The sequence below is a fragment of the Camelus dromedarius genome, chromosome 25 (genome assembly GCF_036321535.1).
Source record: "Camelus dromedarius isolate mCamDro1 chromosome 25, mCamDro1.pat, whole genome shotgun sequence".
NCBI classification, from domain to species: Eukaryota; Metazoa; Chordata; class Mammalia; order Artiodactyla; family Camelidae; genus Camelus; species Camelus dromedarius.
The window spans coordinates 731,857-756,898 of record NC_087460.1 but is presented as its reverse complement, the minus strand read 5'-3'; the positions used below and the strand labels follow the sequence as shown (position 1 = coordinate 756,898).

The window sequence follows — 25,042 nt, the reverse complement described above, 5'->3', positions numbered from 1 at the left end:
CCACGTGAGCCCCAGCCCTGCGCCGTCTCTCACCCGGTCCCCACTGTGGCCCCTCCTGGGACTCGGCTCTCCCTCCTCCCTTGTCACGGCCTGGTCTCAACACAGCAGCCAGCACGGTCCTTCTACAACCCACGTCCCTGTTCTGAACCCCCCGCCCCCCCCGCCCAGGCCTCCCCAGCCCACCGAGAGACAAAGACCCTTCCGTCTCCACGCGCCTTCTTGCACGTTTCCGAAGGGGCTTGTTCCTCTGTCTTCTCGCCCCCCTGCACACCTCCTGTGGACACGGCCCCGCGTCCTGCCCCCTCCATGCGCCCTGGCTGGACCTCCCGCTGCAGGGCTCTGGCCCGCTGTGCTCCTGTTCTTGGAGGAGTGGCTCCTTGACTGTAAAATTCCTGTTGCAAAACTTACTGCCACTCCTGGGTGCCCAGCGGAGCCCCCGTCACCCTGAGAGACAGCTTCTCCCCAGGAGGGGCTCCCTCCAAGGGTTAGTGGCTGTGAAATCGGCAGCCCTGACTGGAAGCACTGCCAGTGAATCAGACCCACTGGGGGCAGGTGAGAGGCGCTAGAGGCAACTTCCCTGAGTGCTTTCATACTCGGCTGCTTCTTGCGGGGTCCCCTGAGGGAGCTGGGCCACCGTGGATTTGCATCCCCGCTCCTGGTCCCTAACAGTGTCCCGTGCCCGCGGCGGGGGCTGGAGGGGAGGAGGGCTCTTCACCGGAGAGGCCACTCACCGTTCCCGAGCTGACGAGCGCCAGGCTGCCTGGAGCTGATACGTGCAGATCAAGTAACCCAGCCCTGAAATGTACAGATTTTGGAAACCGGGTCCCAGAGAAGATCCCTGGCCGAGCAGGGCTCCCTCCCCACCCCCTGCCTTTTCTGCTGCTGGGACCTCCCCTTCCTCCTGCTTAATGTGGCTTAACCCCCTTCGGGGTGCAGGTGGGGCGGGCGTGCCAGCTGGAGGTGACGGACGACTTGGCCCACAGCCCACCTCCACCCTGGGCAGCCTGGCGACCCCGGGCAGCCGGCCCCGCTCCGGACCTCCGTTCGCCTGGAACCCGGAGGGCCGGGGTGTGGGGCCCGCGAGCCGCCTCCTTCTCCGTCCCAGCCGGTGCCTTCCTGCCTCCCCTCCACCCTTCCCCTCCCCTGTCCCCTTGGACTTGGTCCTCTGAGTCCCTCACCTTCTCCCCTGCTTCCCCTGCCTTTTCTTTCCTTTTGTCCCAGAGGGGTCTTGGAGTCCCAATTCCAGACGGGCAGGTGTGCTGCCCCAGAGCCGTCGGAGGTGGGCTCAGACCCTTTTCTGGGAAGGGGGCACACCCCCTGCAGGCTGTGTCCTTGGAGGAGACACAGCCTTCCCAGCAGGTGCCCTCCTGGTTCCTAAGATCCGGGCTGGGCGATACTTCACATGTGGGTTCATTTATATTGTGGTGGTCCCTGGACCCTGGCCACGGGGGCTGAAGAGAAATGAGGGCCTCGTGGTGGGGTGGGAGGCACTCAGGGTCGCAGTGGGGGCACCAGGGATCTGAGTCTGGCTGGCAGTGTGACCTGTCATTTAACCTCTGACCCTCGGTTTTCTCGTCTGGGAAATGGGAGAGTGGAACTGTATCAGCCCTAAAGTTTTCTGCACAGCATCATTCTGGGCTTCGACGACAGAGAACAGCAGGGAGCTGGGAGCTCCATCTGCCATCACTGATCCAGATGGAGTCAATGACTGGGCGTGACCCCAGGCGGACCCCTCACGCTCCCAGCTCCCAGTACAACCGCCATCAGTCCAGAGCGGGCAGAATGCGTCATCTGGTTCAGACAACAGCGCTTCCCAAGCACCGACCTCGTGCCCGGGACGTGGCAGGTGGCATAGCTCACACCAGGACAAAGGGCTCTTAGAAACTCAGGAGGCTTATCTCGAGTGCCTGCTCCTTCCTGGGGATCCCAAGCCTGCAGTTACAGCCAGCAGCAAGGCGACTGCCAGCTAGTTTAAAATAATGGTAACAATAAAGGCCACTTAGGCTTACGAGTGACCCACGATCTATAAACGCTGGAAAGAAAAATGAGGGAGAGGAAATGAAGATACAGTGCGGTCAGTGTCCCATGAAGTGATCGAACACAGAACATGAGCCCCAGCTATCTGTCACTCTTGATCCGTTCCCTCTCGCCGGTTAGTGACGGTGGTTGAGGACGCAGGCGGTGACGTCCCATCACCCAGCTCAGAGCCGCCGAGCTGCCAGGTGAGCTTAGTGCCCTGGCTTCCTGGTCTGTAAAGTGGGGGTTAAACCTGTACCTTCCGCACGGCACCGTTGTGAGGGTGGAATGTTGCAGAAAAATGTGTTACAGCTCAGTTCTGAGAGCAACCTGGATCCCGGCGAGAGACCAAGCAGCACTCAAGAGTTGGAGAACGCAGGTTTATTACACCAGCAGGCCCAAGAGTTAACACTCCAAGCTCTGGACCCCGTCTGTAGGTTTACACAGGCCTTTATAGGCTGCCAGTTTTACACTCTGCAACATCATATGCAAATAAAGTCCAACAGAAGTTGACCAACCAGGAATAAACTTTGTAGAAATAGACCAATCAGGAGTGAGAGAAATAACCAATCAGGAGTGAGGGGAATGGACCAATCAGGAGTGAGAGAAATAAGCAATCAGAAGTGAGCTGCATGCAAATAAATTACTACAAACGGACCAATCAGAAGTTAGAGAAGTGAACCAATCAGAAATGAGAGTAATAACCAATCAGAAGTGAAGGAAATAACCAATCAGGAGTGAGCTCAGGGAACCAATAGAATTTTAGGGGTAAGTAAGCCCTTTCAGAGGCAAAAAGTGAGCTAGAGCCTCTGGGCCAGGGAACCGGGTGGTGCTGGCAGGAGAGTAGTGGCCCTGCCTGGGGGCCCTGCCGGTCTTTTTATGGGGCTTCCCGCCTCATAAGTACGTAAGAGCACTTAGAATTGTGCTTGGCGTGTGAGACGCACTCAGCAGATTTTGGCTTCTGGTGTTTCTCCGAGCCCGGCTCCCCGTCCGCCTGCCTCCAAGTCAGGCTGATTAGAGCAAAGGGGACTCTCACACTTGATTTCTTAAATCCGCTTTATTGAAGCACAGTTGATATTCAGTGAAACTCACGTATTTCAAGTGCACAGTCACAGGTGTGAGCCTTACGAGAGCACAGTTTTCCTTCACACCACCTTCCGTCCCGTGTGGTCTTCACACATCTTCTACATAGACAGGTGTTGTAAACCCCACTCTGTGTTAATATTTTCTGCTTTAAACAGTCAGCTGTCTTTTAAATTACGAGAAAAAGTACAACATAGGCTTTTTTGCCGCTCGCTGACGTAAGTGAGCCGTTCGTGGGACTGTCAGGTCCTTTGTGTAGATCCAGGTTTCCTTCTGGTGTCATCTCCCATCACCTGAAAGACATCCCTAGCATTTCTTTTTCTTTTTTTAATTTAAACAAGTCTGGATTCAAATCTCTTTATTTTCTAATGGAGGTCCTGGGGATTGAACCCAGGACCTTGTGCGTGCCAAGCATGGGCTCTGCCCCTGAGCTGTGCCCTCCCACCTGCCACCAGCGTTCCTGTAACACAGGTCTGCTGTGATGAACTCGCTCAGCTTTCATTTGTATGATAATGTCTGTGTCCGTCCTCTTCCTGAAGAACATGTGTGGATGTGAAACTCTTGATTGGCAGTTCTTGCTCTCAGAGAGGCGTCCCACTTCTCCCGGCCCCACTGTCTCTGGGAGAGGTCTCCAGTCTTCTCATCGCAGTTCCCTGTGCGTCTGCTTCCTTTTCCTTGCCTGTTTCTAGACGTTCTCTCTGTCTTTGGTTTTCAGTGCTTGGCCGCGGTCGGCCTCACTGTGTATCTGTCCTGCTGAGAGTATGCCGAGCTGTTCTGGTCCATTCACAGACTGGCGGTTGTCCTCAGGTGTGGGGAGTTTGGGGCCATCATTTCTTCAAGTGTTTTTTTCTACTCCAGTCTCACTCTTCTCCGTCTGAGGCCCCAGTTGCACTCATGTTCGGCCACTTGCTGTTATCTCATTGGTCCCTGAAGCTTTGTTCAGTTTTCTGGGGTCTTTCTTCCTCTGTGTCTATAGACTGAATAACTTCTATCCATTATTTTTTCAGTTCATTACTTTTTTCCTCTGCCGTCTCCTTCTTCATTAAGCCTGTTCAGTGAATTTTTTATTTCAGTTACTTTTCAGTCCTAGAATCTCCACTTGGCTCCTTTTTATAGCTTCCATTTATCTGTGGTGTTCCCTATCTGTTCTTTCTCTAAGACTATATACACCTTTTATTCTTTAAATATATCTTCCTCTAATTCTTTTTAAACATTCTCTTTTTTTTTTTTTTTTGGCACTTGAAGGTGGTTGATTCTTTAAAATTGAACTAGCGTTGTTAGTTCCTGGTATACAGCAGAGTGATTCATACATACAACATATGTTCTTTTTCATTATAGGCCATTACAAGGTATTGAATATAGCTCCCTGTGCTGTGCAGTAAGACCTTACTGTTTATCCATTCTGTACATAGTGGTTTGTGTCTGTTTAAACATCCTTTAAGCCATTTAAAGCCCTTGTCTGCTGAGTCCAACATTTGAGCAATCTTGTCAGTCCCCTCTGACTGTTTTTTCCTTGAGTGTGTATCACGTTTCCCCGTGTCTTTATGTGTCTCGTGGTTTTGTTCCGGACACTGAAATCGTGAGTGGTCGGCATAGAGACCATCCCCTTCCTGAGAGAGCCGACCCTTCGGCGGGCGGTTCAGCTGGGCTGCCCGCCGGGAACCTGCGTTTCAGTTCCCGCGGAGATTGTAGCCCTGTGCTGCTCTGTGTCCCCTTTCGGGAAATTATTGCCTCTTTTTTGTCCAGTTTTTTAATGTTTATGGTGAAAGGGCTCATCTGGTACCACTTTCTCCAAAGTGGCTGGAAATGGAAGCATGTTTGACTTTTAGATCACAAAATGAAGGACTGGTATGTTGGCGGATACAGGCTATGTAAGTTATACGTGGTATTTTTCTGGTGTGATATAAAAAGTGCTGTATTATGTGATAAAAATGATGCACTGGCCCCCTGGTCACACGTTTGCTGAGGACTTGCCGTGCATCGGGGGGACAGCAGCAGCTGGAGGAAGGAAAGGTACTTTCTGAGGATATTTGGAAAATAACAACCCAGCACCTCGTAGAGCCAGGTGGGCTGCCTCATCCGCTGTCCTCACTGTGAAGATGGCCTGACTGCCAAGGTCACACCGCTGTGAGTGGAGGAGAGGAAACAGCCTGGTGTTTTTTCTAGTAAATCTGAAATCTCTTAAAAAAACTAATCATAATGTTTGGAGATCTTTCCCTCTAGAAAAAATTTGATCATTAGTAGGAATTTGAGCCAGAGGGGGAAATAAGTGAGTCTGGGGTCCTGGATCCTAGGACCATGCCTAGAAAGCTGAGCTCACGGTGCAGCATCACCGTAAGTTGTTCAGCGATAAACACGCTTGGTTCTCTGTTAAATTCTACCTGAAGAACAGCCAGGAAGAGACGCGGTGAGTTGCCTGGTGTAATGGTGTTTGTTGGAAAAAGAATGACAGAGGCAGGCCCTGCAGGGCCATCTGAGGACGTCACCCAACCCGGTAACTCAGGGTGAGTGCATCTCATCGGCCACCAACCTCTCGGAGACACGTTTCGATGCTCCTAAAAGCAGCACCCTCTCCCTGCATCTGAGAGGAGGGACACTCAGCAGAGGCTGGAACCAAGCCGTAGCTCCCTCCTGTCTAGTCTTATCATCAGCCTGTCGCTGCGCACGGCCATTTCCCGGGAACTTCACCCTGAGAAGCCCTCTGCAGGGTCCGGCACCGAGAGAACTGACTGGCAGAGATTTCCCAGCCCTTCAGAGTGTGTCCACAAATTCAAAGACCCAGGCGGCCGGCTCTGGGGCGGGGGGTAGGGAAACTCTGACGAGGGGACTTCCCCAGGGACCATCTTCCTCGGGAGGGGCAGTCACTGTCGCTTTCTGAGATGGCAGAGGAGGTCGTTTGGATCAGATCTCCTGCTGAGAACAAGGGATCACTGGGCAAAATACTCTAAACCTTCTCTTTTCAAAAACCTGGGGACGACGCATGACAAGAACAGACAGGAGCCGTCTGCAGAAGGGTGTCGTCAAAGTTCTCCGGTTATTCTGAAAAACAGTTTTGCAAAAACAAGGCCTAACTCACATTACAAAATACCGAGGTGCCCAGAGAGACAAGGTGACATGAGTGACGTGGAGCGGAAACTGTCGACAGCAGAGACAGGCCCACGAGGGACGCAGATCCTGGAGGGACCAGATGCAGACGTGAAAGTAACCGTGTTTACTGTCTTCACAGGGCTCAGGCACAAGGCTGATCATCTTCCAGAGAACCAGCAGATAAGGGAAAAGAAACAAATGTAGATTTTAGAAACGTTGACTGCAATAGCAAATGTGAAAGGTGCAGGGACTTGACTTGCAGAAGATGTGACACAGCTGTAAGCAGAGTTTTCTAATTTTTTTATTGAAGTATAGTCGGTTTAGAATGTTATGTTTGTTTCTGGTGTGCAGCATAGTGGTTCAGTTACACATACATTTATATCTATTCTTTTTCATATTCTTTTTCATTATAGGTTATTGCAAGATATTGAATATAGCTCCCTGTGCTGTACAATAGGACTTTTTTGTTTGTCTGTTTTATGTGTGACAGTTTGTATCAGCAAATCTGGAACTCCCAATTTATCCCTTCCCTCCCGGTTTTCCCCCTGGTAACCGTAAGTTTGTTTTCTATGTCTGTCAGTCTGTTTCTGTTTTGTAAGTAAGTTCATTCATGTCATTTTTTAGATTCCACACGTAAGTAATATCATATGGTACTTTTCTCTTTCTGGCTTACTTCACTTAGTATGATCATCTCCAGGTCCATCCATGTTGCTGCAAATGTCATTGTTTCATTCTTTTTATGGCTGCGTAGTATTCCATTGTATATACACACCACATCTTCTTTATCTAGTCATCTGTCAATGGACATTGAGGTTGTTTCCATGTCTTGGCTATTGTAAACAGTGCTGCTATGAACACTGGGGTATGTGTGTCTTTTCATGTGGGTCATATGGTAAGTCTATTTTCAGTTTTTTAAGGAATCTCCGTACTTTTTTCCACAGTGGCTGCACCAATTTACATTCCCACCAGCAGTGTAGGAGGGTCCCCTTATCTCCCCAGCCTCTCCTGCATTTATCGTTTGTGGACCTTTTAATGATGGCCATTCTGGCTGCTGTGAGGTGACACCTCAGTGTAGTTTTGATTTGCATTTCTCTGATAATTAGTGATGTTGAGCATTTCTTCGTGTGCCTGTCGGTCATTTGTGTGTCTCCATTGGAGAATTGCTCGTTTAGGTCTTCTGCCCGTTTTTTTATTGGATTGTCTGTTTTTCGTTGTTGAGCTGTGTGAGCCGTGTGAACAGAACGGTTGAACTGCAGAGAGGTCTGGGAAATGTGGAGAATCAAGCACAGAGAGTCAAAATAATGGAAAACGCAGAAGGAGCATAAGCGATTGGGGAATAAATGTCGAATTATATGAAATGGTTTTTTCTACATCTGCTGATAGACGTGGGGCTTGTTTACTGATGTGGTGGATCCCATTTTGGCTTGTTGTTGAAGTCCACCACCCTTGTTATCGCCACGGGGGTGGGGGGGTCCTACCCGGAGAGGCCGTGAGTGGGGCTTCTGTGGGGCTAATGTGATAGTTAACGACAAAATACACATTGTTACATCTTTCTTTCTTACACTTCTCTGTATGCATGTTATTTCACAATTTTTTCCCAGAAATGTTTAAAACAGGTGAAAAAGCTTAGGCCCAGACATCTACGTCATTGGTAGGTCCTGTTTTTCCTGTGGCTGAAAGAGATGCTTTGTCGCCAGAGGGGAGGGAGCGTCTATGGACAGGGGTGAGGAGCCACGATCCAGGCGCTTCTCATGGATTAGAGCTGCCACGAGAGATGTGCTCTGGGGGAGACTGTGAGGCTCCCCCGGGGGCCAGCAGGGAAGAGGCTGTGATCGACACCGACGTGCGCCGTGGCGCTGGGTCAGAGAGTCACACTGCACGTTGGCCATTTCTGCCCGGACAGTGGCCGAGGGCGGAGGGTTTAGAGTCTGATTGGCCAGGGTCTTAACTCCAGCCCCAGGCGTGTCATCTTGGACGGGCCCTGGGTCTCAGCCGAGCCTCAGTTGACTCCTCTCTATCAGGACAGCTGGAGAAGTGAATGCAGTGACGGGTGTCGTGCAGCCAGCGGGTGTGGGGTCCCCAGCAAATGGGGGCCGACGTTTTCATTGTCATTGTTCACGTTGATCATCTTGTCTCCATTTTGCCATATTTATGTTCTTCTAACGTCAGAGTTTCTTTTATTTTATTTTTGCTTTTACTGAAGTATAGTCAGCCACAGTGTGTCAACCCCTGGTGCACAGCACAACATCCCAGCTGTGCACAGAGACGCATATTAGCTTTCATGTTCTTTGAGAGTTTCTTTTATGTTTTCCTCTGAGCTTCTTTTTCCAGCTCATGTTACTAATACAAAAAATGAGCTCACCATGAAGGCTGATGTTTTAATTGCTCTTTTAGTTTGTAATTTCTGAGCCAGTGGAGGATCCACCACCCGCCTCCCAGGCCAGAACTCTCCCTTAGTGCTTGCCAAAGCACTTGTGGGATGCAGAAATTTATCAATATGGGAAAGTTAAATTAAAGTTAAATGAAAACCTCTAATGAATAGGGACATTTTAATAAGAGCATGCGAAAAATAATAGAGCCTGCGACTGTAGGAAGCTGTCCAGGCAAGAGTTCTTCCTCCCTCCATCAGGCACCCTTGACCCTGCGTGTGACAAGTGTACTCCTTAACCTGAGACAGAGCTACTGCCTTCCTCCTAGTTCTAAACCTGTATTCTTTTGAAAGCCATTAACTCTGCGAGACCATTAAAGTGTCCATTGCTTCATTAGCCAAATGAAGCCACAAAACGTGATACATGAAACTCATCACGCCTTCGATTTCTAGCCAGTCCAAACCTGCTCCTGTAGATCAGAAGTGAGCATAGGCCAGTTGTCTCAAACCGGTGTTTATGATGATGGTGGAGATGACGGTGATGATGGTGGTGGTGATGATGGTGGTGATGGTGGTGATGGTGGTGATGATGGTGGTGATGGTAGTGATGATGGTGGTGATGGTGATGATGGTGGTGGTGATGATGGTGATGATGGTGGTGATGGTGATGATGGTGGTGGTGATGGTGGTGATGGTGGTGATGGTGGTGGTGATGGTGGTGGTGATGGTGATGATGATGGTGGTGATGGTGGTGATGATGGTGGTGATGGTGGTGATGATGGTCCTGCTATTTGTAACCTGTTTTCATTCTTTCTGCAAATACATTTTGAGTGCCTACTGTGTTCAGCTCATGCAGAAGGGTTTGGAGTCTTCTGTTTATTGTGGAACCACTGCAGGTTTGTGAGCAGGGCCTTCTTGGGGTGAGTGAGTCATGGGCCACCAATCCAGGTGGAGACAGTAAGGACCACGGTGGCTGCAGTGGGAAGAGCAGGGATGACAGATGCTATGGATAAAGAATTGTCTGCATTTGGTGAAGAAGTAGGCCAGGTGACTGCCAAGTCTGGGGCCTTCTGGGGACTGGTTTTAGGAAGCAGATGATGAGTTCAGTTTGGATTTCTTGAGTGTGAGGAGATGGTAGGCCAGCCCAGTAGAAGTACCTCGTAGGTTTATGGGTTAACATGACCTGAACTCAAAAGAGAGGGCAAAGAAAGTGTAGTTGCAAGTTTGGACTCACCCAGTGAGGTGACTGTTGAGCCTTTAGGAGCTTGGGAAGTGAATTAATTTCCTGAGAGAGAGCGTTTAGAGAGAGCCACATGGAGTGTGAAGGACAAACTGGAAAAGGGGAAGAAGGAGCTCTGCCCCCGACTTGGCGCATGAGTCCTCTCCTCTGGGAACCACTGTCGTGCTCCCAAGGCCAAGGCAGCCTCTCCCTCCTGTGCTTCCATGGCTCTTTGGCCACAGTTCATAGAACCATTACCACCCATTTCTGCAGTATCTGTCTCCACATCTGCCTGTCTGTCGAGTGAAAAGCCCCTCTTGGGCAAGGACTGCATCTTTTTGTCGTCGCAGTAGTCCCCAGACTGACAGAGGTGCAGACGAGGCCCGCCATAGCTTAGTGGCAGAGGAGCAAACTTTTAAAAGGGGGCTGAGTGTGGGATAGTTGTTGGCTCAAGCAAGAACCCTTTTGCCAAATCATCATTCAGCAAGCAGGCGTCTTTATTAGGTTCTTGCTGTCTGCCTGGCATCGTGCTGAAAAAGATGCTGTGTTGCAAAAGCAAATGGTTTGGGGATTTTTTCCCTCTATTAGTGCACGTATATTGTTCAGAACTGACGTGACAGTTCTTATTTCATTTTATCGAAGCGCAGCTCATCGTAGGTGAGCCTGGTGCTCGTGTGCCCACGGGCACCTGACAGCAGCCACCTCCCCTGCGACCTGCTCATCCACCCTGGCCTGGCCTGTCTCAGGAGGGCACTCGAGGGGAGACATGTTGCTGCGCTTTCCAAACTGGAACTGGAGCGGGGGAGCTGTTTCAGGGACAGTTCCGAGGAGTTGCTGCTGGGGCCCGGGCCCTGAGAGCCAGTTATGCACGCTGGGCCCCAGAGAGGGGCTCTGGCCCGGCACCTTCAGACCCCAGCCTGGGCTGGCTGTGAGGGTGGCAGGTAGAAGCCTCTCCTGGACCAGCCTCCGGAACAGCTGGGCCCCCCGGAAGCAGGGATGGCCTGGCAGGTGCTGTGAACATGTGTCTCCACTTCACAGAAACAGATCGTGGGGGCTGAGCACCACGGTCCAGGGCGCACGGAAAGCATTTAGCACAGTCCTGCGGCCCAGGAACTGGAGCTGGGCCACCTGGCGCCAAATCCCCTGCTGCCACTCACCAGCCGTGAAGCCACAGGCAGGCCACTTAACCTCTCCAGAACCCGCTCTTCTCCTCCGTAAATACAGTTAATGACAGCTCCCACTGCAGCAGGCTGTGCCCGGGGAAACGGGGTGAGTCACTGACCCCCCTTAGTCCTCACAACGCGTTGATGGGGGCTGGGGACTGGGGGCCCTGGTTAGTGCTGCACCTGTGGGCTGAGTCCCTCTGAGGCACCTCCCCCGAGAGCTTGTTCAGCCGATGCTTGAATACCTCTGAAGACAGGGCGCCTACTGCCTGCCGAGCACCCGCTCCACGCAGGTCTGCTTCTTGGGCGGGTCCTGTTTGTGTTGAACCCGGATCTGCCTGGACACTTCCTGGTTGGTCCTGGCCCCACAAGGGGGGGATCACGTTCTGACCTGTGCTTTGGGGAGAGCATTCCAGCCACAGTGTGAAGACCGGCAGGACTCATGGCGGGAGACCTGCTGACCAACCAGGGACCAAAATGTCCAAAATACACCCCAAAAGGCTAACAGCGGTTCTCTCTGCGTGGTGGGGTGATGGAAAGTTCTTCCTGCTCCCTGGCGTCTAATTCCTCTGTAGTAAGTATTTCCCTTTTCCTCCACGATGCGTGTGTGTTATCAATACAGTAAAAGTTGTTCATACTTGTCTAGAATACTTCAAAGTCGAGCTGGCAGGACCTGGTGAGAAGTAGGAGGGAGGAGCCTGGAGAACCAGGGTTGGGTCCTGGCACTCCGGTGGGAGGTGCGGCTGCCGGACAGGGATGGAGGGAACGGAGCATCGCCTGGGAATTCTGACAGCTCCCCGACTGGTGGAAGGAGCCACAGGCGGCCTTGACCTCCTCTGGGCCTCTCTGCAGCCCCGCTGGTCATCTCCGCCTGGCCTGCAGGCCCTGGGCACTCACCTGTCCGTGTGCAGACCTGCCGCACTGAGACCACGAGCTGACTTTGTGCTGACTTCATGTCGGCGCATGCTCAGCATCGAGCGAGGCCTCAGGGATAAAATGGCCAGAAGAGCCCACAGTCTGTTTCCACAAGATGCAGCCGGACATGAGATGGATATACACGTTTCAAACCCACTAATGCGTATGTAATTCCAAACTGAGACTCAAGCTCCAAAGGAGGGGAAGTGGTTCCAAGAAGACATGTAAGGAAGACTTCTCTGGTCTGGGAACATGCGGAAGGCTGCCCAGCAGAGAGATGCTGGGGCTGACAGAGGAAGTAGGGAATTATGGAAAAGCATTCCAGGCTGAGGGAATAGCACACACAATGGCCCTGTGGTGGGAAGAAGGATGGCATATTTGAGTCTAAAAGAAACGCTGGGTTTGGAAGTGGGCAGGAGGGGGTGGTGTGGACGCTACGACGGCCTTATAGGGCAGGAGGAAACCACCCCCCCCCCCCGCCCCGCTCTCCCTGAGAGCGTCCCTCTGGCTGCAGCACAGAGGGAGTTACGCATCCTGTCCTCCCCACCTCCACCCCAGTCCAGGTGAGGCTGTGGCACTGAGGCCTGAGAGTGTAGCCCCTCCTGTCTGGGCACCTGGATTCGGGCTCCCTGTCCCCTCCTGTGAGCAGCCCCCAGCAGACACCCCCAAAAGTTGCTTTGCAGCTCAGTTGTCACCCTCCCCGTGGCTCCACACACTTGAACACAGTGTGTGTACAACTTGCTAGTTAATGGAGTCATTTGAATCTGAAAGCATCTTACAATAATGGGAGGCTGCAAAGCGCTCTCATTAACTCACAGGTAAGGTTATTCTAGCCTTTCTCTTGGCCTGATAGCTGGGGAGAATTCCCCTAATGGGACTGTGGACACCGACGGCCCCTCTGATCACGGAGCCCCGGGGTCTGGGGAGGGGGTGCCCAGCCTTCCCTCATCCGGTGCAGGGGGTGGGGGGTGAGCACCCGGTGGAGCGCCTGGGGCAGGGGGAGGTGGAAGGGTGTCCGCAGCTGGTGGGTGAGTCAGAGACACTAAAAGTGCCCACGGCGTGGGATTCGGAGCTGGGTGTCCTGCCAAACGTGGGTCAGAGTGGCCTGCAGGACATCAGCCTGCCTGGGTGTGAGGAGGGGGCCGGCCCTTCCCCACTTCTCTCCTGGGACGTGGGGACAGTGCACCCCTGTTGACTGAAGGCTTTCTGGGGACCGGGGTGATCTGGGGGGGCTTGCGGGTAACCACCTCTCCACCATTTGCAAATGAATACATGCAACATCTCCTTTAAACGAGGAACATCCTGGTGTGTTATTTACGGTCCAGCCTATAAGTCTGGGGTCCTTCTCCCCATAAACAACAGAATAACCTGCAGACCTCCAGGGTGTGCTGACAAACCTGCTGCTAAAGGACGGGTTGGATTTACTCTGTTTTTCCTGAGGGGATCTGCGTACTTAAAAAAATTTACTGTGGTAACACAGGCAAACCAGACGTCCCCGGTTTAACCGTTCTTAAGGGCACAGTTCCGTGCGATAAGCCAGCACCACGGCCGTCCATCTCCTGTTTCATCTCCCCAACCAAGTGCCCCTCAGACACGAGAGCCTCCCGTGGGGTGTGTGAATGGGGGCTGTCTCCAGGCAGGTGGTCACCCAGAGGTGTCCAGCAGTGAGTCGGTTTCAGTAAAGCCAGCCCCACCCTCTGGGTCCCTCGAAACTAGGCTGCCCGTGTTTTCTAGCAGCCAGCCAGCCTCGGGCTCCAAAGACCCCTCTCTGGGTGACCGGGAAGCCCCCCCCCCCCAGTCTGCATGGCTCCTGCGGCTCCAGGAGGAGGCTGGGTGGCCTCGGACGTGGGGCGTTAGGAGTTGGAGAGCCCGTGCCTCCCCTTGGAAGCACAGCAGCTGCCAGTCCTGCTGGGACGCGACCCCGAGGGAGCCTGGCGGCAGCCAACCCGGGTTTCGATCCCCCGTGTGTCCCTCTGGCTCGGCAGCCCGGAGCCTCCGTTCCCTCCCTGGAGCTGGGGCGCGAGACACCCGGCCGCGGCGGTGTGGGGGCGGCGGCTCACCCGGCTGTGTCGCCGCAGGCCTGCAGGTGGTCCTGAACTCCATCATCAAAGCCATGGTGCCCCTGCTGCACATCGCGCTGCTGGTGCTGTTCGTCATCATCATCTACGCCATCATCGGCCTGGAGCTCTTCATGGGAAAGATGCACAAGACCTGCTACAGCGAGGAGGGCGCCGCAGGTGAGGGCGGGGCCGGGCGGCCCGGGGGGCGGGGCCGGGCGCCGCAGGTGAAGGCGGGGCCGGGCGGCCCGGGGGGCGGGGCCGGGCGCCGCAGGTGAGGGCGGGGCCGGGCGGCTGCTTCCTCTCCCGGCTCTGATCCTTGTTCTCACGGAGCTGCGTCCCTGTTAACACAGCTGCTCGCAGGCCCCTCCAGCCCTGCTAAGCGCCGCCAGGCGCACGACGTCACTTAGCCGACTTTGAGTGTGTTAGGAACCAGAACTGCCCTGTTGGCTGTGCCTCTGTCCCCTTGTCCCCCGAGGGGCTGGTCGTCAAGTATCCTCTCAGGAGGAGGCACTTCCCCAGCCGGTGGGCTCTCCCACCAGCACCGTGGCTGCGTCTCCTTCCTGGGGCTGATCCTGGCCCCCGAGCCCCGTCCCAAGGCCCCACTCCCCGTCAGGCAGGACGGCCAGCAGCAGAGTCCTTTTCCTCAGGGAGGTTTGCTCTCTCTCCCGACTCCCGCAGCCCTGTCCTCCCCGAAACACCCCGCTCTGTGTTAAATCAGTGCATTTAACAAGCCACGCTGGTCACTGCCCCACCCCCACCCCCCGGCTAGGACCAGGGTTTGGACTTGTGGGGTGGGCCGTGCACCGTGGTCTCAGTTACTAAAATCTCAGCGTGACCACTAAAGAGTTAAGCACATTGACAAGGCTTTTAAACAGACATGTAAAGCAGGTTTACTCAAAACTGGTTGTAAAGATGCCCCTGGAGGGGTTGGCACCGTTACAGCTCTGTGACTTTTTTCCAGACAGCAAGGTCTTTCATCTTAGTTTTTGGCGTCTTGGTGAGAAAGGGGAGCATCCGCCCTGAGCGCTGTCGGGACACCTCACCTCCTGGTGTCCGCTGCCTCCCACCCCCACTCAGCCCAGGCCTTAAGTGGAAGCTGAGCCCTGCTGCCCTGGTGGGTGGGAGTTACACAGGAAGGATTATTCATACTCAGAAAACAAAGTGGGTCCCCTGACTTGTGTGACCTCGTTTGACTGGGCAGATTGGCTGGGATCTGTGACCATGGCCGCAGTCAAAACAAAAAAAATCACAGAATATAAACCTGTAGTCACAGACTCGCACCGTTGTTTGTGCTTTTTGATGGAGGGTCTGTTTGGGAGGAGACCGTTTCTTCACTGCAGAGAGAATCTCCAAACTTCTTGAGTCATAATTATATGAAATAAACTGTTTTAAAAAAAAAAACTCCTTAAAATGGAAGGAGTTAGGTCGTGCCTTGAGCTAAAGTTCTGAGATTCCCAGCCTTGCTTAGAGAAATACCCAGTACCCCAGTTGGCAACATTCTCCCCTTTAGTGCAAGTCCTCCTTTGGTTCGTCTCAAACTGTAGCTGCTCTGAACCAACAACTTTATGCTAATGTGTGCTTTGTTAGAGCTCCTTCCAAGACTTGCTAAGAACCACCTGTAGTGTGTCTGCAGCTCACACTGTTGTACTGAAATGAATGCTCAGCTGCCGGTTTGACCCAGGCTCCTCGGGCGGGCGGTCACAGGGTGTGGAGTCACAAGGCGCCGTCAGCTCAGTGATGTGGTGCTGTGGCTCTGACTGGGGCACCCCGAGTGGGGAGGGGGCGACGGTGGGTTCTGCGCTGAGCAGCCGTCCCCCTCACTGAGCTGGGAGAACCGCTCCCACACTGCCCGTGGTTTCCATCCCCCAACGGAGAAACGGCAGAAGTGGGTTTTCAGTGGGTGGTAGGACCCTCTGAGGGTCGGTGCCTGGCAGCCTCAACCAGCAAGAGAAAGAAGGGCATGACGCACAGGGACTGGGACCCTCGGAGAAAAGGCTGCCACAGGTCTCAGACACCTTCAGTGGCCTCCCTGCTCTCAGGGAACCGACCAGAGCTGGCCTCGCCAACTGGAGTGGGGACCTCACTGTTGTCCATCCCTGAAGATAGACGTGACCAGGAAATGTACCTGAGTCGCCACCTGCTTCCCCCTCAAGAAAAACAGCCAGATTGCTTATGTGGTGGGTTTAACCTCCCTGCCCAGTTTGGAAGAGAAGTCGGCCCCAGTCATGGAAATAACTGTCAGCCCAAGAGCCAGGGAGGCCAAGGACAAACACCGGGAGACACGTTCCCGAGAGAGGAGCCCCGCCAGCCCGGCCAGGAAGGTGACTCGCGCTGTGTGTGTGGAGCCGGCGTCCCCGCTGGGCAGGGGGCCGAGGACACTGGCTGCAGAAGCCCTTCAGCCCAGTGCCCTGCCCTCGGGAGGGAGCTCGCTCACCTCCTCCTGCCGGACCCGCGTCTGAGGCCAGTCCCGGAGCCTCTCCGTCCCTCCCCGCCCAACACGATTCTGCCCACATGGACACCAACGCTGAGGCAGATGGAGTATCTGGGATCTGGGCGCACTCGGGGCCGCAGGGAAGAGACCGGGAACCTGCCGTCTTTGAAACTGGTCCCCTCGTGTTTGGGGGACTTTTGTACCGTGTTTGGGACGGGTGGAGTTACTTGTTTGTTTCTTTGTTTCAATTTTAGACTTTAGATTGAATTACCACATTTTCTGCAAACTTAAATTATGCAAAAGTTGTGCACTCTCGTCTTGACTTTTTCATGGAATCTACATCAGATTATTCTTACACCTTGAGATTAGGTTGTGTTCCTGTAGATCTTAGAATACGCTGGATTTGGAGCCATGTTTCCTTTAAAAGCCACGCAAGAAAGCTGGGCCGCTAGGCTGCCCCCACCCCGGTCCCCTGCAGACGTCCGAAGAGGCAGTTTCCCTCAATCCCCGAGGCATCTGCAAGGCGCCTGCCTTGTTCCTCAACAGATACATCGCCATATGCCAGTGCTTTTTGTTTCTGGTTGTCCATCTGTTGGGTGGTGCTCCAAGCCAGGTCACTCTGAATAGCTCTCTCAAGCACAATGGTTACCCCTGAGACTGGCAAAGAATTGACTGGCAGAAACCCAGGAGTGAAGTCACTCTCATTCTGTCCAGACCTTCAAGTTGGTGCCTAAAAAAGAAACTGATTTTTGTCTGCGGTGGTTCCTCCTTGGAAGCCCTGGATGGAGGCTCCCAGGCTTCCTGTTAGCGGCACTGCCGAAGCCGCTCCTAATCTCTGTCTCCGTGTTTTAGCACAAACTTAATTTGGACTTTCCAGGATGACGCTGCTTCTTTTCACTGTTTTGAGTCGGGGAGCCCACACCCCGTGGGTCCCCCTCCCACGTGGGGCCCCCACTCTCCCCCTGGAACGCACAGCCCTGCAGGAGAAGCCATCGCGAGCAGGCTCCTCCCCCCCTCACCGAGCGCGCGTCGCCAGGACCCGCTGCCCTGCGTGCTCACGTCTCCCAGTGTCGCTGCAGTGCTTTTTATAGGCTCCTATTTTAACCAGATCATTATTGCTTAATTGTTCTCAAATCTTTTTTTTTAATCATTGTTCAAGACAGACGGAAAACCCCGGAGGGGCCCCAAGCCTTCAGACCGTCTTTCTGAATCTCATCCTTTCTCATGTGTTAATGAGGTGGTGTCGCCCAGGGGCCATTTTCTTTCCCGTGCGTGTTAGTAACTCCCCCAGATGTGCTGCCCTCTCTTGAGGCCACTCAGGGCTCACTTGGGCCTCCTTCAGCTTTCCCTTGGGAACCGAGCGCGCGGGGGAAGCTGTCAGATTAGCGGCCGTCAGCGGCGTCTTCCTCGCACCAGCAGCACAGAGGAGGGAAGAGCCGCAGGCTCCCCTCTCTTTTGTCACCTTCTCTGTGCCCACCTGCCACCGCGGCTCCGTCGAGTGCCTGGACACCACGCTCTGGAGAGCCGCCGCTCTGCCGGCGAGCACCCGCGGAATTTAGGATGTCTGATTCCGGGTTTCCAGTCCGTCTACTCTCCACTTTTAGGTGCTTCGTGCCCACTTCCTTATGCAGCCCATAGGTTTGAGACGCACTTTTTAGTTTCCAGACTTCTCCAGTCTCTTGTTATGTAAACTCACCTCCAAATCCCCAGAGATTTCAAAATTCCAAAAGTCACAAGAAACTGCGCCTGAGTTCAGCGACATGAAAGGCCCCCCCGGGGCAGACCCGGGAGTAGGGGGTGGGGGACGCTGTCGTCCCGGCGTTGGTTCAGGGACCAGGGACCCCCTCGGTCATCACACAGACTCACAGCTGGAAGCACCAGCCCCGGACGAGCCAGGACGCCATGCCGTTCACAGTGGCCCCAGCAGAGGCAGGCCCTCTGTCCCTCAGCGGGCGAACGAGCGGACGGACAGACTGCAGGGCTGGGGTGGGAGCAGGGCTGATGCAGACAGACCTGGGAGTCTGGGGCTACGTGGGCATTTTCGGTGGGTTGCAGTGATGGCCTGCGACTCTGTACATTTACTGAGAAGAGCTGAGCTGTCTGTGTTCTCTGATGAACTGTAAGGCCTGTAACTTCTATTTCTATAAAGAGAGAGGGGAAAAGCGGGCCTGTTTCTTCAACCACACGGCTCGAGTCCACGCCCCCAGCGTGACGTCTAAGTTAAGGATCAGTGTTTCTCCGCTGCCTTCCTTTTGGGAGGGGATGGTTTCAACTCAAAGCCACAAATCAAGAAACAGCTACCAAGAAATCGCCTCCCGGCAGAGGTGGCCCCCAGGAACCTTGAGGGGTCTGAGACCAGAGAGGACCCGGAGCCTGGAGTCTCTGAAGAAGGATGACCAGCAGGTTCTCTCTCAGGGACGCACGTTCGCTGTTGCTGGATGGAGACCATTGTCTGCTGTTCGAACCAAGGTTTATTCTGTTTATTACCGTTTCCTTCTGCAAACGCGAGATGTCCTTAGTTTCGCAAACTTCTGCGAATTGCACGCTGTTACCTCCCGCTGCTGGGACCGAGATTCTCTCGGTACTTCACCAGGATGGACATTCTTAGCTCAGCCAAGTCTTAGTTCAATCTACGCACAATCTCCATGCAAGAAGGTCTTACCTCGTGCGTCTCCTAGTGGCTCTCCCGCATGGGGGAACCAGCCACGGTGGATGTGGTGCTGCTTCCTGAAGAAGCCGAGAGTTCTGCGTCCCTGGGGGCCTCCTCCCTGTCACCCGCTGCCCCCTGTCTCCTCTCCCGAAAGGCACTAATGCTGGAGAGCAGAGGGCACGTGAAGGGGTCCCCACGACACGCACAAATGGCTGCAGTGGGGGCGTCTGTGCTCGGGGGCCGGGACGGAGACGGCGGGGCTCTCCCTCCGGCAGAACTTATCTTCCATCCTTCATCTGAGGGGGCGTCCACTCTAAGGTCACTTGCGTCCTGGTAAAGCATCATGTAATGGGTAAGGGACCCACGTGGAGTCAGAAAGTGTCACAGGGTGATTTCTGGCTGATTCTGTGGAAGACTCTCCCAGCCGACCCTCCCTCTGAACGCTGGCAACCAGAAGAAAGGAGACCAGGACTCACTTCCAGACTCCAGGGTGTTTTGTACTCAGAGTGGTTGCATCGTCGTGATTTTTTTGTTGGCCGTTGGCTGGGCAGCAGCCCTCCTGTCCCTGAAATCAGTGACCGAGGTTGCAATACAGCTTTACAACAAGTAGTTGTTACTACTTTTTTTTTTTTTGGTGGGGCAGGTAATTAGGTTTACCTACTTGTTTATTCCTAGAGGAGGTGCTGGGGATTGAACCAGGACCTCGTGCAGGCTAAGCATGCGCTCCACCACTTGAGCTGTGCCCTCCCCCTACAACGATCAGTTGAAAGCTCTGACCTCCGAAGTCCGTGGCGGCCTAAAATGCGTCCCTGGTGCCTCGTGTTTGGGGGCGTGAGTGGAAGTCTGCTCCGTATTGCTGTCACGGTGGCCGTTTGCCGTCCCCCCGGCTCACCCACCACTTTCCTCTCTAACATCTCTTGTTTCTCCCTCCCCTCCGCTCCTTCTCTTTCCCCCGGCCACTCGAGATGTCCCGGCAGAAGACGACCCCTCCCCCTGCGCCCTGGAGACGGGCCACGGGCGCCAGTGCCAGAACGGCACGGTGTGCAAGCCAGGGTGGGACGGGCCCAAGCACGGCATCACCAACTTTGACAACTTCGCCTTCGCCATGCTCACCGTGTTCCAGTGCATCACCATGGAGGGCTGGACCGACGTGCTGTACTGGGTACGTGGCGGGCCGGCAGGGCCGGAGCCCGGGGCTCGCACTCTCCCCCACCCCCGCCCTCTCCTCCACCCGCCCCCTGGAGGCGTGCTCCCACGCATACCTGGATGGAGTGGCTTTGACTTCTTCCAGGTCTTGCCCGAGAAACCACACATGAGACTTTCACCTAGTGAGTCTCCGCCCACCAGCCCAAGACAAGCGACACCAGGGGTCTCCCCCAGCCCCGTTGGGGGCTCCTTCCCTTCTCTGTGTGTCCTGCCTCTGTCCCCAAAAGAGGCACTGTCCCCAGGAGGCACAGTTACCCCCTTCTGGGGCCAAGGAGGAAACTCTAAGAGGAAGCCCTTCGTGCTGGCGCGGGCAGCATCCTGGCGTGTGCTGTTGTGTTTTTACGTCTCACGACAACCTTCCCTGAATTACAGCAGAGCAGCCCGTCCGACGAGCGCACGTGATTGTTCCCACTGCTGACAAACCACCCTGCTGGCTGTGAGATGCTCATTTAGAAATGCGGCTTCTCGAGGGTCAGCCGGTCAGCCGTCCGTCTCCTCTCACCTTAAAGGTGCCCCTTTCTGCCCCAGCAGCCAGCACGGCTTTGCCAACTCTCACGTTGCTGAAGTGCCAGCTTTTCGGACAGCCTGTCCCATAAGCAAACAGGCCATATTTGATCTGTCTCCGTCTGGCAGAGTCAAGTTCATTATTTGTGGGACCTCCAGAAAAATGCCATTCTTTGCAGTGTCTCCCACGTCAGTGCAAGGAGTGACTTGCCAGAGCCCAGCGCTGTTCCCAGCATTTGGGTGGAAAATGCTCGTTGCCAGGCTTGAAAATACCATCGCATCCAGAGTTCTGCAGATAGTCAAATTGACTTGGCCATCCCCAAAACCACCCAAGAGCCCACTCGGGGAGGGGGGGGTGGATGCCTTCCCAGGAGCGCAGCTGCCAGACCGGGAGGAGTTAGCGCCAGGAGAGGTGCGGCCCCCTCCTCGACCAGGAGGCGGAGTTCTGGAACCTCTTAGAGACGCTCTGTGAATTCAGAGCATTGCAGCTTCTAAGTTGTTTTTCAACGATTCCAAAGCCCTCTTCTCCCAATTTTGGGGTTAGAGTCATCAGGCTGAGACCCAGCACTGCCGTGAAGTGTGTACCTCTCTGCGAGGGACCAGCTGAGACTTGCCAGGGGGCCTGGGACCCAGCAAACAGGATGGCACATTCCTTGCTTGCAGGGGTGCCCAGGTCTCGAGGATTCAGACATAACAACGTACAGTTCAGACGAAAACCTGGGTCTGGGGGAGCCAGCTACACTAGACTGAACCGTGGCCTCACAGTGGCCATGTTGTGACCCTTGCAAAGGGGACAGAGGTCTGACCACCCCTCCCTCAGACAAGATGCAGCGACAGGCTCACACGCAGGAAGAACTTGGTTCTGAATAATCTGAGCCCAAAGCGGAGGAGCTTCCTCTGTCTGGGCAGGCTGAATTCCCTTTTGCAAAGCAGGTCAAATCCCAAAGTGGCCCTAACTGGTCCTTCTTCCTTGGCACCTCCTGCAGCCCGGCGGCTCCTGCCTCTGGGCCCCAGCACACCGATTGCGGGGAACGGGGCTCAGGAGCCTCAAGCCTGTGCCTTGAGTTGCTATGGAAATGCCTCCCATGGCGTTAAATGGAGGGCAGGGTGGCGGTGGGTGGGGGGGTGGGGCTGGGGGGGATACGTATAATTTACTTTGCTGACAGCCCGAAGTATTTTTGTGCAACTCCCTCCCCCTCCCTCCCTCTCCCCCCAGCAGCCAGAGGTGACCCGGGAGGCTGTCGTGATGACAGCCAGAGAGGGGGTGAGAGGGGCCCACATGGCAACCACCAATTTCCAGCAGCTGCGCTTGCCTCCCGCTCCCGCCCCCTGGGGCTGGGGATGGGGGGGGTGCCGGGCTGGGGGTGGGGCAGAGGAGGGGCGGTGAGGGGCCGGCCCCAGGCCCATGGCCGCCTCGCTCTGACTTACCCAACATCCTTTGAAACAACTGTGCTGTGTGTGCGTGTGTGTGCACTTGTGTGTGTGTGCGTGTGTGTGCACACACACACGCACACACACACATAGGGAACTGAAACAGGACCTCTCGTGAGCGTCCCCGAGGGAAGCACCTCTCAGCCCAAAGCGCCTGCTTTCGGCCCAGGTCTCTGCTTGTCACTGTCCTGCGGCCACCTCTCCCTCTGCCTTCCTCCCTCTTTGGAACTCCTCCTCCTCGCCGCTCTGCCTGCATCTCCAAGCACACAGACTCTCACAACTCAGTGTGCTTTGGCATGACACCCACAGCCTGCCAGACGGGGAGAGGGCACCCTCCCCGCCCCGCCGTGGCCCCAGGAGCGCGCAGTCAGGCCCCGCACCTGCATCTTAAGGCCCCAGGAGACGGGCTCCGACAGCCCTGGAGTCTCACCGACTGAACCCATGTGGTGCTCTGGCTGGGCCCCGGCTGGGAGGCGGTTCCGCGGAAGGCGGGGTCTTCCCTTCGGGACTGCGTTTCCCTCCAGTCCAGGACGCAAGTCCGGAGGACGTGGGGAGGGCGGCTGCAATTTCGGGTGTAGCAGTGACTGGACACCGGAAGCTGGTCAGGTGCTCCTGGGGAGCGAAGAGGCCACTAAAGTCCCAGAGGAGCGGCTGTCGCCCAGTGAGGGGTGGGGGTGGTCACCCGGAGCGAGGGGTGGGCTCCGGCCTCCTCCTGGGGCGGCATCTCCTAACCTCCTACCTCTGGTTTTCATCCCATGTTTGTGATGTTGAAGAGATAGTGGATGAAGGGCACAGTCAGGCCTGGTCAGTAATCCTCGGACGTCTCCTCGGCTGGTAAAGCCACACGTTGGGACCGGCCTGAACCAGCACCCCCTTACCTCGCACCCCGCTCATTCCAGGGGCCTGTGGATGACAGAGAAGGCGTGGGACGGGGCACTCGGAAACCAAGCCAGAGCTCGGGCTTGAGGGAGTGACTTCCTTGGGAAGTGGCTTCTTAAGCCAAAGCCTCTCCATTTACCGTCAGAGTGACCACACCCCTTAAAAGTAACAGGAGAGTGATCGTGTATAAGTGTCGGCTCCTGGGGAGCAGCAAGGCGCCGGGGAGGGGAGGCCCTTCGCAGCACCCCCGCAGTTTCCACGTCTCCTTTCGGGCGTGTTGTGACCCAGTGCCGCGTGGTTCTGGGCTGCTCTCTCGTGTGCTGTGGGCTGTGCTCCTGAACCAGGACAATCGTAGGTCCTCAGACACCGTCTGGAGCTGGAGTCGCCTTGAAATCTGAGCAGTGCTCCCTCCGCGGTCACACCATCCATGCATCAGGGCTCAGCGCTGACTTCGTGCCCAGCCTGGGGATGGCCCTGCTCCCGGGGACGGAGCCGCGTGGCCCAGAACTGGGGTTGGGACCCCTGGCGAGGCCTGGGAAGGGGCTGCAGCCAGTGTGGGTGCCGTGCGGAAACCCAGGCATCCAGCTCCTCAGAATCTCAGTCCCTGGACAGCTGTCCATCCGGAGGCTGCTGTCCACCTCTGCCCACGGTGCCCTCTGATCCAAGCCCCGAGGTCGCTGGGCCCCCTCTGGCCCATGTCCCAGACTCACCTCCTCCACCGACACCCCGGCCCCTCTTTCCTGAGAAAACCTTTCATTTTCCCCCACTGGTTTCTCCATGAGCAGTCCTGCTGATTTTTTAAAATTAGGAATTCAGCTTAAAAATAAGATCAGAAAGAATATTAATGAGACAGCGTATAGAGGAGAGATGTGTCTATGGTGTTTCTGCTTCAGTTTGGGTTTAGCTGGAGGCCTTGGGAACGAAAGTGTAAGGTTTTAACTTTGCACAAGTCAGCTGTCAGCTCCACACACACACATGAGGACATGCTGGGAGACCTTCCTCCCAGACACAAGTACACGTACAGGTACGCACACACAGACACCCACACAGGTACACACACAGACACCCACACAGGTACACACACAGACATACACACACGGACACACACACAGGTACACACACAGACACCCACACAGGTACACACACGGACACCCACACAGGTACACACACAGACGTACACACACGGACACACACACAGGTACACACACAGACACCCACACAGGTACACACACAGACGTACACACACAGACACACAGGTACGCACACAGACACCCACACAGGTACGCACACAGGTACCACACAGACACCCACACAGGTACACACACAGACGTACACACACAGACACACAGGTACCACACAGACACCCACACAGGTACACACACAGACACACACACAGGTACGCACACGCACAGGCACACTCAGGTACACACACGTGGGCACATGCACAACACACCATCTCTGGTCTCTGGTCTTGGCACTGCTGAAATGCCCCTTGTTAATGACGAAGGTCCTTTACATGCAAGCAGGTGGAATTCAGGCGTTTTACCCTGTTTTCTGCCACTGCATTTCCACCTCATTTCACCACAAATACGGAAAATGAGCCTCTGAAGGCATCAGGCAAGCAGAGGTGGGGGAACTGAGTTCTGCTGATGGCCTGAGAGCCATTCGAAGCGCAGAGCTGAGGGAAGTCCTCCAGTAGCCCAGAAGCCGCATCCTGGGCTCCCTGACGGGTGTCGGGGGCAGGCGTGTTGGGCTCCCAGCTCCCTGTGGCCCTTAACCTTGACTCTGCCGCCCCAGGGAGAGGGGCACCCACTCAGCGCCCTGCCGCGTTGAGCAGAGAACCGGTTACCTACACGGCAAACTGGTGGTTTATAAACACGTTGAGAAGGAGAATTCATATCTATCAAAGCTATTGTCTGTTTACTTACGAGGCTTTGTTCCATTCCCTTCACTGGCGTTAGACGAGTCCTAATTACTCGATTATCAACTTAACAAACATTCAGTGAGCACTGACGGTGCCCCCAGGTGTG

At 55.0% G+C, this 25,042-nt stretch overlaps 1 protein-coding gene across 17 annotated transcripts in view; it reads left to right on the top strand.

Annotated features, from left to right (window-relative positions):
• CACNA1C (calcium voltage-gated channel subunit alpha1 C) overlaps positions 1 to 25,042 on the top strand; it is a 435,322-nt gene that overhangs the window by 283,998 nt on the left and 126,282 nt on the right. For all 17 annotated transcript variants that reach the window (XM_064478856.1, XM_064478850.1, XM_064478853.1 and 14 more), the window contains exons 6-7: positions 13,930 to 14,088; positions 19,958 to 20,154. In XM_064478856.1, the coding sequence (XP_064334926.1) occupies positions 13,930 to 14,088; positions 19,958 to 20,154 (356 nt within the window). The remainder of the gene's footprint in view (positions 1 to 13,929; positions 14,089 to 19,957; positions 20,155 to 25,042) is intronic.